General features: G+C 43.3%; 1 protein-coding gene across 1 annotated transcript; it reads left to right on the top strand.

Moving 5' to 3' along the window:
* Positions 1-283: 283 nt before the first annotated feature.
* Positions 284-12,166, top strand: DIPK1C (divergent protein kinase domain 1C). Its single transcript, XM_067537439.1, has 4 exons — positions 284-498; positions 5,897-6,574; positions 10,476-10,640; positions 11,794-12,166. The coding sequence occupies exons 1-4, from the start codon at positions 289-291 to the stop codon at positions 12,013-12,015; spliced, it is 1,275 nt and encodes a 424-aa protein (XP_067393540.1). The 5' UTR covers positions 284-288; the 3' UTR covers positions 12,016-12,166.
* Positions 12,167-16,358: the final 4,192 nt, after the last annotated feature.

The raw sequence follows: 16,358 nt of genomic DNA, 5'->3' as shown, positions 1-16,358 counted from the left end.
GGCGGAACTACGTGGCCTGAGTTCAAAAGGAGAGCTCTGTCTTCTCGCAGCGCAAAAGCATCCGTCCGTGCAAGGGACGGGGCGAGTAACTTGCCGGCAGCGCCGAGAGCCGGGCTCCCAGCGAAGGGAGCCCGGCGTGCAGCTCTCCCCGCGGGGATGACACACGCCGGGGCCGCGGCTCCTCGAGCGCTTTGATCCCCCCGGCCAAGGCGGCCGAGGCAGACCGTGCCCCGGGGGTTCGCTTGCCGCCGGGCCAGACGCCGAGCAGGGGGAGCGACGCCGCTCTCCATGGAGCCGGCGGAATCCGCTCCAGCCATGAGGGGCATCTTCGGCTGCAAGCGGCTGAGGCTGAAGCTCTGGAGGCGGTGCACGCTCCTGTTCTTCCTCTTCTGGGCTGCCTGCTGGGTGGTGGGGAGCACGCTCCTCTTCCTCGTCCACCGGTCCGTCTTCTCCGAGCGCTGCACGGCCGAGAAAAGCCACCGGATCCTGGCCAGGCTGGTACGTCTCCACGCGCTTGCAGAGCCAGGCTGGCATGGCAAGTAGCAGGTCAGCAGGCACAGCTGCGGGCAGCGCCCGAGCCACTTGGGTCCCGGCTGCACCGGGTGTGATCCCGGATCCCCTAGGACATTCCCGGGTGTGTTTGCATTTCTGGCTCATTATGGTACCGTGGCCCTCCCTCCCCTGCACAGAACGGTCCATAATAAACACATGAACTAACCGGATCCTCCCGCCACCGGTGAAAAATAAGTGTCACTTCAACAGGAGCAGTGGGGGGGGGCGGGAAAATGGAGCCCCCGGACGATGCTTTATTCTTGAGCTTAGGGGTTTAAAAGGGCAAAGCGCCCCGAGTTTTTAAGGGCTGTTTTTTAAATGAATCCAAGGCACAGTTTTCAACTCATAGTATTTCCGTGAGGTTATTATATTTTTAATGTCTTAATTTTCCTCCTCGATGCAAAATATGGTCCATGCCTAGCGCATCGTTCTTTGGGATACAGAGTATTGGGAACCACTGAATGTCTGATGCAATGATACTAGGTCCGTGAATGTGTTCATGGGAAAGGGGAATGAGTACCTCTGGTTGATGGAGTTATCTACAGTGAAGCTTCACTGTGTAGAATTGAGAGAGCAAAGCAGCTGAAAAAGGGAAATGGACTGATGAAGAGTTACCACTGGAAAAGGCTTTGCAATGCTGACTACATTTTATTCCTTCCACCCCGCAGGTACTGTCAATTCAACAAGCCAGAGTACTTAATTGGTTGGACTAAAATATTTCTAAAGCATCTTCTAATGGATTTTAAAAGATAATGGAGTTAAGGTTAGGGAGTTAAAACATCTGCAGACCATATTCTGCTCTTCTTTGATACTGTAAAACAAGGTGTTTAATACTTTAGGTTGGCTGATCCAAGATATGTGGAAATATACTTTTGAAATATTTTAGAAGGGGTTTTTCAACATTCCACATGCATTCAAATATAAAGTGATTTATCTACAAGCTTTTTAAGCAGAGCTAACGTTCTGTATAGAAATAATCTTCATGAAATGATACACTGCATATTTTTCCAGATAGGGGATATTTAAAAAAATACTTATTAAAAAAAAAAAAAAAGCAAGAAAGCATGTGAGAATGTTCAGTCAAAACTTCCTAAGCATTCAAATCTGGTGATTTCAAATTACATAGAGAAGAAAAGGGGAGCAGTGTGGGTTAAAATTAAAAGCCGGGGTCTCTTTTTAATGGCTTGGGTTAAATGGAAAAAAATTCTAATGGAAATTAAATAATCTATTATAGTAACAAGCAACTGATGATCATAAATTTTCCTGAATTCTAGATAATTAAGGAAGACTAATTATACACAGCAGTCTTGCCAATTTAGTTTAAATGGACATTCACATTCCCCCCTTCCCCCCCCCCCCTCCGCCACACACACACACACACACAGCCTGAGCCCTCAGATTTCAGGAAGGAGCCATTTGTACACTTGTCTCTGCCAGTAGTTGGCCAGACACCAGCATGAATTTAAGTAATCACATAACAAAGAGGCGTCTCCAGTCCATTGGTTGAACTTGATGGGAACATTTTCCCAGCTAAAACTCCAACAAGGATCATCATTGTCCATAAGCAATGGCTCTCCCAAGTGAGCCAAAAGGGAACAGCTTCCTGGCGGAGCCAGCAGGAACTGAGTTCACCTTCTGCTAGCTGGGAGTTACTCTTTGTATTTGTTTTAAGCACTGCGCTTGGTTTCACTCTTATAGGCAATGCAAACCAGCTACAGAATAATCCCTTTGTGAGCAGAGATCCACCTTTCATGAAAGCTTACTTTCCCAGCCTTTCATCCAACCCTTTTCCTGAAACATGGGAAGTGTTTGATGATATGGAAAATATACTCTGTGTTTTCAGTGGGATGAAGTGATACTATGGTGTTTTCAGTGGGAGACAAGATGAAAGTGACCTGTTCTAATCCAGTGGGTGAGAATACTTGGTTACGGTCCTTTCTATTTTGCAGTGGTGCTTTTTAGTTTCTCTCTCAGGGTGAAATTCATACTGTGCAGAGGGCCAGCACAAGACATACACCCCTCTTCAGTAGGGTCTAGGTGGTGCATATGTTTTAACCATTATCCTGGAATATAGGACTTCCTATTTATTACTACTGATATCCCATTCATTACCTGCAGCCCTACCCCACCATTACTCTGATTACTCTGCATCACTTTGCAGTCGGTCTGTGCTCATTGCAGAACTTCTCTGGCTTTGGTGTCTTCCATAAACTTGCCACAGTTGAATTTATACCAAAGAAACACATGCCAAGAAAGACAGGAGACGTCAGACCTGATCTACAAACAAAGCTGCAGTCATGTAACAGATAGTGTGATTTTAAACCAATTTAGTTAAATTGGGCAAAACCCTGTGTGGACTCTTTTACATGGATTTAAACCTGGTTTATTGGGTTAGCTTGCATGGGTAAATTTGCAGGTGCTAGTTAAACTGATATAGGCAGTTTTAAATGGATAAAAATAAGTCCAGTTCATTTGGGGGAGGGGGTTGTTTCAACTTTTTTAGCTAAAATGATTTTAATACTGATTAAGTTAAACTGCTACAACTTCTGTGGGTGGACAAGCCCTCAAAAATTGCAGAGAGGTACTTGGGGTTGTTGTTTTTTTGTGTTTATTTGATATGTTTTTAGTTTAATAGGTCAAAAAAGCCTCTGGAAACCCTCATTCCTGGAGTTGATCTAAAATTAGCAGGAAATGTCACTTCTTGAAGTCTAACATGTATTTCACCACTGTGACATCAGCAACTCCCCAGTCCAGTAGTGACTCCTGGACCACAGTTTAAGAAACACTGCGAAAGTTCAATGAAGAAGAATCAATTTGGAGAACACATGGCTGGCGGTTAGGTTAATAGGCAAAGATCAACAAATTCAATTGGATAGACTTAGAGAGATCCTTTGTCCATTACAGAAAGGATTCATCTCCCAAGTTTGGGAGTCGTAGTTATGGCTGTGTATTTTGCACAGTCACTTTTCCCTGAAATACAGTAAGAATGATATAGCCAATACGGCAGATACTGGAAAGCATACTCTGTTTTTCCATGTTTCACTGCTGGTTTTCTAGGTGTGAGCTGTTCTAGACCTGAATTGGATCCATTCATGAGACTCTTGTGGATACAAAGAGCCCTACAGAAGTCTAGGGGACTCTAGGCAGGATGTGTGAATCTGATTGCAGGACTGAGACCTATGGTTTGCTAGCAGTAGCAGTGCAAGTGTTAGGCTGTGATCTTCACATTCAGGAAGCAAAGCTCATTGATCAACTAATACTGAAGCTTCCCCCCAGCTTCCAAAAAAGGACTTTAGTGTGTTACCCTTCTTCGGTTTAAAGATAAGGTCCCAGACTGTGGGAATTATTAAACTACTCCAGCAGAGAAAAAGTAAGTTTCTTACTTGTAACAGAGAATGATATGTTGTTATTAGATACCTAAGAAATGAGGCCAGAACTTCAAAATTGCACATGCACTTCTGGATTCACCAGAGTTATGTGCATGTGGACTGCAGTGTGTGTGTCCATCCTGATTTGCATGCACATACATATATATATATGGGAGGACACAAAATCAGGGCATACACATGAACTTCAGAGTTTGTGTACCTGGTTCTTCTTTCTGGCATTTATCAGTGCACCATTCTCTTTCAGGCTGTGAGAGCACAAGTGGTAACTATCATATCTGCCCTGCTAACATCACAAAAATCACTGGGATACTATGTAGTATGATAACCAGTTCATAACCCTTTCATTCACCCCTTGCACCATTATTGCAGGATTCCGACCTGCCCCTATTACCCTAAATCCCCAGGTGACAACGTTACCAATTCACTGTTATTCCCTGTGCTAACTGAGGCATCTTTACAGAAGAAAAACAGACTATCAATTTTATATAACTTTCAACATTGTCTAGCAAAAGAGCATATTCCTCTGGTGCACACCTCATATACCATTTTAAGAAAATAACAGCACTTGAATTTTATGATCATGTTTCCTGTGTACAGAACAAATAGAAACAAGTTAGGCTGGGGTCAGGCAGTCTTAACAACTATTAAACATACAGTTGGAAGTGTCAACTTACTTGTTTATATAAAAGTTCAAATGCCAGAAAGCAAGGAGGGAGGCTGATGTTGTCAAGCCATCTCCCAGATGTTTGGCTTCCTTCATCACCACAAACTAGTCTCCCTCCACCCCAGCTCTGTGATCATCTGGTCCACTGATCCATCCCTAACTGTCTCTGCAGCTGCACTTCTGGAAGTTCTGAATGAACACAGAACTGTGTAAGCTGCCTACATATCTAGAAATCGAGGAATGGAAACAATTATAGGTGGGCGTCCTTTTAGTTCTTTCATGCATTTGCAATGACCACACAACTATCAAGTAGCAATTTCTTTGGGTTTTTTAAATCAAGAGTTTAAGATTACCCAAAGTGAACTAAAATTACCTCAGGATATCTGATATGTATATACATACATTTTAAAACATGTTAATTTGCCTGACAGACCTTAACTGAAGGAGCCAATCTGCCTTACAGAATGAATAAATATGTTTATATATTTAAAAACCCAGGCATATTCTGGGCTCTATAGATTTTATGTGCTGCAGTATCTTATATTATATAATCGGGGGGGGGGGGGGGGGGAAGACATAGATTTTGAAACCCTATTCATATAGTAACTCAATGTAATTCATGGGTAGTAACTCAATCTGCAAATAGTCCCATTGACCACGGTCACATGGAATAAGGTTGTCCCATGGAATTTCCAGTAAAAGAGACAGAGAAACATAACGGGGCTGTAAAAGGCCCAAGTCCAGGGGGAGGAGAATTCCCCCCAGTGCAGGAACTGAGGAAGGGAGCCACAGGCCATCTTCTGAGAACCTCTTTCCCTCATAAGCCCTGATGCAGAGGTTATTTGGAAATGTGGCTGGGCTGGGAGAGGCACAATGGGGGTAGAGCAGAGGCACATAGTGCTGTGGAGATCCTGGGCAGCACTGTCACCCATAAGGAGATGAGGGCAGGCTGCCATAATTTAGACAGAGCTGTGTAAATTATCCTGAGGTGTCGACAACGGTGTCAAAATCTAACCCTAGAAATTAGAGATGGCAAACACCTAGTGTTGTAGGTCATCTATTCTAGCTCATTACCTGGCCAGAGAAAAACCAGTCCCTTTACTGTCATAAGAATCTGATCTCCAGGCACGTCTGAAAAATCACAGCTTGACTTGAGTGTTTAAATATGGCATTTGTACACTGTAACTGAGATGACCCTCATGCTCAGAGTTGTTACTAATGCTCCCCTTTCCCCTGAAATACTTCTCAACTATATTCTTCTGCTGTGAACTGATTTCTTTCTTTGCTCCAGTGTCTTGACTACAGCAAAGGAGCCCTGACAGGCGACCTTTGTGAAGACTTGTGTGTGGCACAGAAGCTGGTGTACAAACAGTGCCTTTACTACGACAGAGGTAAGAAGGTCATCCAGGCTGACTGGAAAGGCCAGCCAGTCATCCTGAAATCCAAAAAGGAAATCTTCTCTAGCTACCAACGCCTCAGATTGCTAGATGAAATGGAAACACAGGATGTTCCTGAGGCAGAGCTTCTGCTGATGGTAGCTTTGGAGGTTAAAAATGTCCTGGGTCTGGAATTATCTAACAATACCGTGGGACCTTTATGGACTAGGAGGAGAGGTCTGCACTGGAAAGCACAAGTGGCCAGCATGTGGTCCTTACTCCAGCAGGAAGAATATATCTACTTCAGTCTACTGCAAGACTTCAGCAAACATGTCCTACGGGTCATCGGCTCCTGTGGCCACTTCTATGCTGTGGAGTATCTCACTGCTGGACAAGCCTGGCATAAAACTATTTTTCCTTTGGAGGATGCAGTTGGTCCCTCCTTCCCTGGTACTAAAAGCAAAGTGAAGGCAATCACTGACATTGCACTCAGCTTCCTAGATATGGTTAATCATTTTGATAATGATTTCTCTCACCGGCTTCACCTGTGCGATATCAAACCGGAGAATTTTGCTATCAGAAATGATCTCACGGTAAGTTAGTACTTTGATTGTGCTGTCACAGTTTAAGATCAAGTTTTGAGCTGAAAAAAGAGTATGAAAAAAATGCCACCCTTAGCTGCTTCCTGAGTGCATCGAGAATCTAGTCACTTATTTTAGTGACAAAAGCTACTTTTTTGCTGCTTTTTCATTCTGTAATGTCTGCAAACTCAAACTTGCAAAGAGAGACAGAGAGTTGAGTTCTCTTCTTTCTTGTTCATTATGAGAAGAATTGTTAACTTAAGTGTAATTAGTGACACCTGGGCAACGCCCGCTGAGGGCAACAGAATTACTCAGGGGTTACTGAGGACACCACTTACAGACAGTGACTGCAGAGCAGTAACAGGGGGCAGATTTTGGCCCCCAGAAACTATTGCTGGGGGTGTTGCTCAAGACGGAAAGAACTGTTTGCTTTTCAAAGCCCAGGCTGAGTTTGCAAGGCTGGCAGTTAGAGAAAAACATTGTTTTGTTTTTACACTGGGCACATTTGATCTGGAAACAATTGAAAAGCAATAGATCTGGAACCCCATAATGCCATTCTTACAGAGTCACCTTTCAACCTTTCAGAGTAGAGCTGATCTTTAAGATTGAAGGATTATATATGTTTAGAACGTAGTGGTATTGTTAACAACCACATTTCTGGACATATTTTTGCTTTAATTCTGCATGTAGAAATTTAATTGATTTCAGTGGAAATTGTGTGCATACACTGAAGACACTATATATACATAGTGTGTTCAAACCATGCATGCGGTTCCCAGTGAGATAACTGGAATTTCTGCCTGAAGAATGAATGTATAATACTTACAAAAATATGAGTTCTAATATCAATACTTACCAAGCATTCATATAACACTTACATCTTCACACTGCTGTACAAATATTACCTAAGTCTATAGCCTTTGAAAGAAATTTGAGTGCTTTCCCCTCACCCTTCAATTAGTTTTGTATTGTTTATTCAGGTGCAATACAGGAGAGGAGTAGGGAATGGTTGGGGAATTTCAGAGAGAAGCTAAAAATATCCCATCCCTTAAGCAGAAGAAAGCGCAGTGGAGGTTCCTCAGGATAGGTTTTGGCTACCGCATTGTCAGTCAGATGCAGCATGGACACAGTACTATAATTGGATCTGATGGAGCATACATGATTAGAATGTCAATTTTGGTATCTGATCAGGGGATAAGAGATTTCACTGAGGAGGAGTGAAAGAATACAGAGTACTTTTCATTACAGGACCTTTCAGTGGGGGATGGGCCTCCCTGATTCTTTTCCACCTTCTAGGTGTCCACAATGCCAGGACTCTCCCTCTGGACGAGGAGAGTTGGACATGGCTCTTTCTGGGGCCTGGCAACATCAAACAGTATTGGCTGGTGGAATTCTCTAAAAAGTATCATTGTGAGAAAGCAAAGGTAGCTGGATGCCACCTTTGCACTCCCTTTCTGAGCTCTACCAGGATTCAAGAGCGGGCCCATTATTGTCAAAGTTGAAATTGTAAGTTAGAAAAAGGTTTTGGGTCTGTATGCAAGTTTTTACTAATGAGATTATCTGTTACACAAGTGAGCTCAATAAAACCAATGTCTCTTTGCGAGAGTCATGACAACTCCCATGAGTAAGGGGTTGAATGAGTTAATCTTAGATGTCCTTTTATGTTCTAATTTTTCTCTGCATGTTATAAGCAAATCATTTTTTCATCTTGTCGTTTCTTGCATTCTACGACAGAATAAGAAGAAAACTAGAAGAGCTCCCTCCCCACCTGACCTAAAACAAGAATATGTCTGGGGCAAAACAGTCCTGCCTCTGGATTAATTTCCAAAATAATGGGCTAGATCCTCAGCGTTCATTCCAGCCTTCTTGTGTTGCTCCTGCAATGCATAGTGGCTGGAAAGCTGCCCTAATAGAGCAGCTAGGGAAATCCTCAGCTGGCACGGAGATGGTGAAGCCATCTCTTTGCTACCCCCTTGGCATAGGGGCCATGTTACGGGAGGACGGAAGGGAGCATGGAGCATGTTGCATTCCTGTGGTGCCACCAGACCAGCACCTGGGGGGCCACTACAAGCCAGCATAGGTTACAGCAGCTCTGAGGCAGCTTAATTTATGACAGGTCCAAACTGGCTCCTGGCTGCCCTCAGGACCAGGAGGGCCCATTGCCCCGGGTCCTACACCAAGCACAGTTTGGCCAGACATGAGGATCTGGTCCACTGCACATGTGAACAACAATAACAATGTTTTTCCAATAGACTTTTACAGTGAAACTACAGAAGGCACAAGGCACTACAGAGTTTAAGAAAGTAGACATATTTCTGATATTTACCTGCATGAACTTGTGAAATTCCCCAGAGTACATCACTCTTATCAAGCTTTCCAAGAAGCTTAAAGATACTTGGAGTGAAAAGGTGTGTTTAGTTTCTCCAAGATCTGAGCTCCTCTCATGGGAAAAAATTTGCAAACATTAGGCCCTGTCCTTGACTTTTGTTCGGAAGGTCCATTTGGTCTTTTGCCAGATATCTACATCTGAATTCCTGGGGTCATTCCAGCTGTCACGCAACCATTTCAGCTAGGTTGTCATTTGGGAGGTCAGTTCTAAAAAGAAGGCCCTCCGCAGGGTAATTGCTAATAGCTCTGCTTTGTCCATTTTCCCGACATTCCCATCTATACCAATTTACTTCATCTGTAGCAGGTGGCCTTCACTGAGTGAAGGTTAAGTGTGAAGGTTGAGCGTAACTCACAGCATTCACATTATTGAGGCAAGCTTATTCTCACTTCACTGCCCACAGTCTGTACCATAGCAAGCAGCTGTCATCACACTGATGGCTTTCCTTTTCTCCCTCTTTATTTTTGTAATTTTTAAGTGAAAGGGGTTATATTGACAGCCCTAGAGACTGAAATCTTCTACCCACACAACAGTTCTGAATCAAACACCAGCGGAAGCAGTGAAGTCCTTTTTGCATTGCCCCTCCAATATTTCTTAAGCCTGAAGTGGAGGGACAAACCTCTAGAGGTGAGACGATAGGTTAGACTCCACATTCATTTAGTCCTTGTTCTCTCTGTTTCTCTGACCATCGACCAATTGTGGTCCCCTGCTGGATATATTTCTAGCTAAGCAGATGGAGAGCCATGAATGTCACTTGAGAAAATACAACCCTTGTAAAGTGAAGGGGACACATCCACTCCCCACTTCCACATCCTCGGGGCAGCAGAACAGATATGGTTTCACTCGACAGAAGGGGCAGGATTGGAGGAGCCCATGCAAGGAGCAGGATTCCCCTGCAGAGCTCCCGCCTGCAAAGAGCATATGCAGGAGAGAGTGAGAGAGGTAGGACCACTGGGTTATCATTACTGCAACTACTATTAGTTAAGTGAAGTCAGGCCCACTCACCACAGAGGCGAATGTTACTCATTGCCTTTAAAGTGTTTTTCTGCTAGCCAGATATCTTATATATTGGCTGCTCTTGTTAAAAAAAAAATTATATTTGAGTGTTCTTGCTGCCCAGCTGGTAACAGAAATCTATCTGTTTATCACAGGTACTTATATTCCCATAGAATATGAGCACCTCACAACCTTTAATGTATTTTATCCTCACAACACACTTGGGAGATGCTATCATCCCATTTTACAGAGGGGGATTGAGGCACAGAGCAGCTCAGTGACTTGTCCAATGTCACACAGGAAGTCTGTGGCAGAGCAGGGACTTGAACCCAAGTTTTCCAAGTCCTAAGATAGTGCCCTAATAACTGGACTAGTCCTCCCATTTCCTTCTGATTCTAATAATCTATTGTGAAAACACTGGAATCACTTGGTCAGCAGGTACTGCTTTTTGAGGGAATATCATCAAAATTACATTGAATAGTTACCTCCTTCAGTGCAGGTATCACTTTTGATGTATTTATTTGATGACAGGTGGTCGCCATTGATGTGGATATGGCCTTCTTTGAACCTAAAATGAGGGACATCCTTGAACAGAATTGCACAGGAGACGAAGACTGTAATTTTTTTGATTGCTTTTCAAAGTGTGACCTGAGGATCAAAAAATGTGGGGCACAGAGGGCCAACAACAACCTGCAAGTGAGTAGCTACAGATTTATTATGTGTACATTTCCTTTTTTAAAAGACCAGTCACAAGCAGCTAAAGAATCGAACATATGGCATGCACCAGAGCCGTGCGCGGTGTAGGCATGTGTTGGATGTTCATTCATCAAACCCAGTTTTCAAAAGTGGCTGCCTAAGTTACACGAGCAAACTGCAAAGCCCATCTCTCTGCATGCAAACTGGCCCTAACATTCACTGTTCCCTTTCTGCATGTGTAAATGTCTATCTGCATGTCAAAAAGGTGGGATTTATGGGCCCAGGTCTCCACTACATCTAAGCAGTACTCAGATCTAATGGTGAGGGGGAGGCTACAGGGCTTCAGCTCCTTGATTCAAGGGCGCCTGGCCCTGGAGCAAGGGGTCCTGCTCTAACTCACCCTACTGACAATGCCAGCAGAGGATCTGGGTAGCAGAGCTCTGCTGTACTACATTAGTCCTGCCTGCTTTTACCTTGCTGTGCTTGGGATGCAGGAGTGGCTGGAGCAATGAGGAATTCTTTGCTGGGGAGCTTTGGCTTGTTCAGCCCACCGCACTATAGAACAGAGCAAAGTGACCTTGGAGAATCTGGGCCTGGGTCTCCGCTTTAGTCGGCCTCTTCTGAAAACTGGGCTGATTCTGAGCAGAGAAAAATTACTTATCTGCACTGTTTGTTTTTTAAAGATAAGAGGGACTGGGATGGGAGCAACAGCATGTGGAGGTCTTGTATTACTGTTTTGCCTCTGTGATTATTTCTTATTGAGCACCGACAATACACAAGATACAGATAAAGGCAGTCCCTATCCCAGTTTAGCAGTCCGTGTTCAAGTAGGTGTTAGGTCACAAGCAAAATGAGTTAGGTGTCCTTCACCTGATCCTTAGAAGGCATTTGTCCATATCTTACATTACAAGACTCCCTAATACAGCGCAACTACACAAGAGGGTGTTTCAGGGAGGCCCATTCTGGTAATTGATAGGTATGGTCAAGGAGGGCTGAGTAGAACGGCCAGAGACAAGTTGTAGAGTGCTTCATGCACTATGTCTTGCTCTTATCAGTGTCAGGAGCATTTTGAACTCAGCTGAAGCATTAGCTTGTACATTTTACTGTCACCAAGAAGCACAAGTGTACAATCGGATCTTTTATCTTTTCACAGGTCATCTGTGACAAAATATTCCGGCACTGGCTTTCTCCAAATCTCAGAGGACCCACAATTTCCTTCCCTCTGCAGCTGCAGTTGCAAAAGGCTGTGCAAGAATGTGCCAAACCAGGGCCCGAGGACTTGACACAACACCAAAACAGGCCTCTGAATTCTCTGTCCGAGTTATACCATTTGTTGCAAGCCAGTCAAAGAGAACTTCAAAAAGTAGATAGTTAGCCTTGTGACAACCATTGGTACTGATGATATATAATAATCATCACAGCCAGCATTCTCCCTCTCTCTCCCCGCCCCCGTCCACTGTATTAATTTTTACAGTGTATAGGGTTTTTTTTACTATAAAAATTAAATTCATGATTGAAGATGCAGTGAATGCTATTAATACCCTTGAAGTCTGAAATTGTTTTATATTATATGGACGCATTTCTGACTCATTTTTCTGAAGTTGTACTGGCTCTCCCCAGTGACATTCTGCCACTGGTTGCTGATAGTGTTGTGGTCTCCTGCTGAAATAATATCCATCTGAGTGCTGTCCCCAGGCTGATGAGGTATTTATATGTGGTTGGTACTTTGAAGATGAAAAGTGTAAGTGTTTAGCAGAACTAATATTAATTTACCAGAGGGGCATGCGGTTTTATTTCACCACAAAATGAGGTTCTAATAGGCAGGATTCAGGGCAGGATACTCTGCACAAACAGGCAGTTTCTGCCAGCAGGGAATTGCATTGACACATGGCTGCTTTTGTATAGACTTCTTCTTCTGCTGCTCTTAAATGCATTGTCTCTCTTTATCTTATGCAACTGGAGCCCTAGCTGATGCTGTTGGATGAAAATATATCAAGATGCTCAGGGACTGCCTACACGGGGAAATTTACCAGCATAATTATACTGGTAAAATTATATTGCTATAATTATACCCGTATAACTCCTCATGTGAACACTTATTCCTTTTCTGGTTTAGCTTATCTCACTTTGGAAGTGGTAGATGGGACATTCTAGCTTGCCACAGATAAAAAATGTAGCCTATCACTTCATTCCCTTCATCATTATGGAAGGGATTGTGAAAAAGAGCAGGGAATACTGATTTTATTTAGCACATTCAAAATGTCCTGGTTTTGTTTTTTGTTTTGTTTTTGTTTAGTTTTTTTGGATTTATGGTGATATTTTAGTAACAAATGGAGTTTTGCATGAGAAATCATGATCTGCAGCCAGTGGGATCGGTTATGTGAACAGGGATTGCAGAATTAGGACCATAATGCTGATTTCCAAAGTTCTCTAGCTGTGGCTAGACAAGTCTAACAGACAAGTTGTGTACTGGTGCTATGCCTATCGGCCATTGCTGGCAGATTATGCTATTGGATAAATGAGGCAGAGACCTTAAAAAACAAACATTTCACAACTTTTACTAAAAGATCATCTCTCTGATGGGACTCTCAGTTTTGAGTCTGGAAGTGCTAGATTGGGGGCAGGGCATATAATAACACTTAGGGCTTGTCTATACTGAAAATTATATCGGCACCACTGAGAGACATAGTTAAGCTGACCTAACCTCTAGAGTAGACAGTGCGAGGTTGACGGAAGAATTCTTCCATCAACATAGCTACCGCCTCTTGGGGAAATAGATTACCTACAGGGATGGGAGAACCCTTCCTCTCTCTGTACTAAGTGTCTACAAGCACTACAGTGGCACAGTGACTGTGCTGCTGTCGTGTTTTAAGAGTAGTGCTCAACAGGCTAGTGTAGGATAGATTTACACCCCAGCTTGCCACAAATTAAGGGTTCATATAGACAAGCCTTTACAAACATCAGTCTTCATGACAGCCCTTAAGCTTGCAAGCAGGACTATTTTACCCCTAGGCTTGGTCTACCTAGGAAATGGGATTTTAAAAAAGCGTTAGCTAGTGTAGTTTTAAATACCTCTTAGCACCTAAAAATATGTTAGCTGGTTAGGAGAAGTCTAGGATCAATTATGACCAGCTAACATGTTCATAAGGGTGCTAAATCCTGTCTGCACTAGGTGCTAATTCATGTAGGTCCTAAGTAGTGTTTAAAATTATGTTAGGTTTTTGCACCAGAGAGAATGAAGTTAAGAATTTGCCCAGGGCAAGGCCAAGTAACTGAGCAGGATTAGAACTCAGAAGTCCCTGGCTGGTAAAACTTTGCTCAATCCACACCTCTTGTCTAACAAATCACACAGACAACATTTAAAAAAAAATCCTCAGCTAAAGTAGGACAAGCACCAAAATAGCCAAGCCCTGTTATGAAGCTGAGATCACCCGTGATGTCATCAAATTTTCTATTGAAACTGATAGAGGAGAAACAAAATCACATAGGAGGGAATCTGCAATCACTGAGCTGAATCAAAGAGCAATGCCTACAAAACAAATGCATTAAAGATCGTGAGGTAGTTATATTTTATGGTAAAGGGGACCAGATAAGTACCATAAATAGAGAGAAGGTAGAAAAAGAGACAAAGAAGAAGTCAGGGAAAAACAGGTTAAAAAAAATACAGCTCAGCTACTGGTGGCTGCATGTATGATGTTGCCCTCTTGCAATTAGCCAAGGTAAGGTGCCTTACTTCTAAGAGATGGGAACAGGGACAGAAAACTCTCTGTTAGCTCAAGTGGCATAGGGTTGTGGGGTTTTTTGGACTAGGAAGATAGAGAACTCTGTTACCCATGCTGCATGTGTGTTAGAGATCTTGCCCTGATTCAACTATGGGAGATGGATCAGGCCCCATAAGTAGCCACAGATTTGTTACATTTCCCACCAACAAAATTGGCAGTATTACACAAAAAGAGGCAATGATGGACCTAAAAAGATCACTAGCAGCTTATTATGCACACCCCTAATAGTGCAGAGAGCCTGAGCACAGACCCCACAGCAGCCAGGCTTCCCTGTCGTCATAATTTCTTTCTCTCTTCCTGACTCCAGAAAATACAATTGAGGAAGAACAACAAAATAAATATTTGACATTTTGTGGCAATATTGCACTCCAGTTTTACCATTGTGGGTTCCCTTTCATAGCCTCAGGTCTGCATTTTGTGCAGTAGAGCGAAACAACTATTGACATAGTTGTTTAAATCTTAAAACAAAATACAATAAGATCTTGGAATAAACCTTGCTTGGTTCCCCAGGAGACTGTCTCTCCTTGATAGGGTTTAATAAGTGAAATCACCCATGAAAATTTTCTCTGACCCTCTGAGGGCTTAGCTGTAGGCCACCTTCACCTGACATGGACCTCAGTTTAACTCACCACATTCTTTCCTTTCTTACAATTTTAGGTGTTGATTAATTATAATCCTATCCAAGCTTGAAGAGTAGATTGAATGATCAGATCCTTTTAAACTCTGTGATTATTTTTTAAACACCAAAATGTGTACGATAAATGGTGAAGGCAGCTACACTGATGTGTGTATGAGCCAGTGCATATGATTCAATGCATTCAAAAGTATTGGCTGCTAATGCTTTCAAGACGCATATAATCCAAGAGTATATTCTCTCATTTTCCCTTGCTTCTTCCTTATAAGTTAGAACTACAACCAAGCTAGAAACATAACTCACATCCTGCTTAAGTTGTTCATGATTTCTCAGTGGTTCACACGATAGCAGGTAAGGACCAAATTTTACTGAGTTAATTGTAGGTTCTTTTAGAGGTACCATATATGTACCTTGTTATTTAACTGCCACATGACAGATGATATTGCAGAATATTGCAAATATTGTGAAAACCCTACACCATATTATTTATTATTTGTTCTACCAGGAGCACCTGGGAGCAGGGCCCCCACATGGCGGGGGAAAAGGGTACTTTTTACCAGGGCCCAGAGGCCCTGGGGGGCCCAGCCCAGGCTGCAACCCCCATTACCATGAAGAAAAAAATGTTCATGGCTCATGAGATTGTATGTATGGGATGAGGGATTGTGATATGTGTGGAGGGGGGCCCAGGTTATAAATTTGTACTTGGCCTGGAAAAATTATGTTTGGGCCCTGCCTGGGAGCCTCAGTCATAGGCCAGGACTCCATTAACGCTAGGCACTGCACAAACACGAAGCAGACAGACAGTCCCTGCCTTAAGGAATTTACCTTCTAAGCAAAACAAGTGTAGTGGTTTACATGCAAAAACACTGACCATACCTCTCTCATTTCCCCTTAATTTATTAAACTCACTTTGGCAAATCCTACACAAACATGAATGTGCCTTCTTTATATAGCCCCCATCAGCAGCATCTAAGTTGCAGAAAAGAGTCACGGGCAGGGCTGGGAGCCATGGCTGTGGCTATGGGCCAAGGCCAGGGTCGGAACTGCAGCTGGGGGTGGGGCCAGACTGGAGCTGGGGGCAAAGCGAGGCTGGGTGGTGTTCCTTCCTTACCCCATGTGGGACTGGCCCAGGCCCCGTGGTGCCTCCCCCAAACATTCCTCTGTGTCCCGCTATGGGGTTGTACCCCACAGTTTGGGGACCACTGCCGTAGAAGGTGATTGAGACTTGTTGGTTTAACATTTTAAAAGTGACTAATGATTTGGGTACCCAACCCAAGGCACTTTAAAAAGGCCTGGTTTCCA

Source organism: Emydura macquarii, unplaced genomic scaffold (genome assembly GCF_026122565.2).
Source record: "Emydura macquarii macquarii isolate MOO-44397 ecotype Brisbane River unplaced genomic scaffold, CSIRO-AGI_Emac_v2 contig_431, whole genome shotgun sequence".
NCBI classification, from domain to species: domain Eukaryota; kingdom Metazoa; phylum Chordata; order Testudines; family Chelidae; genus Emydura; species Emydura macquarii.
The sequence above is the reverse complement of the archived record's forward strand: the minus strand, read 5'-3'. Positions and strand labels throughout refer to the sequence as shown.

Excerpts from the sequence above, each read along its gene's own strand:
- DIPK1C (XM_067537439.1), top strand. The coding sequence starts at position 289 with ATGGAGCCGGCGGAATCCGCTCCAGCCATGAGGGGCATCTTCGGCTGC. Across the intron at positions 6,575-10,475 it reads CTATCAGAAATGATCTCACG|GTGGTCGCCATTGATGTGGA; the intron begins GTAAGTTAGTAC and ends ATTTGATGACAG. Across the intron at positions 10,641-11,793 it reads GGGCCAACAACAACCTGCAA|GTCATCTGTGACAAAATATT; the intron begins GTGAGTAGCTAC and ends ATCTTTTCACAG.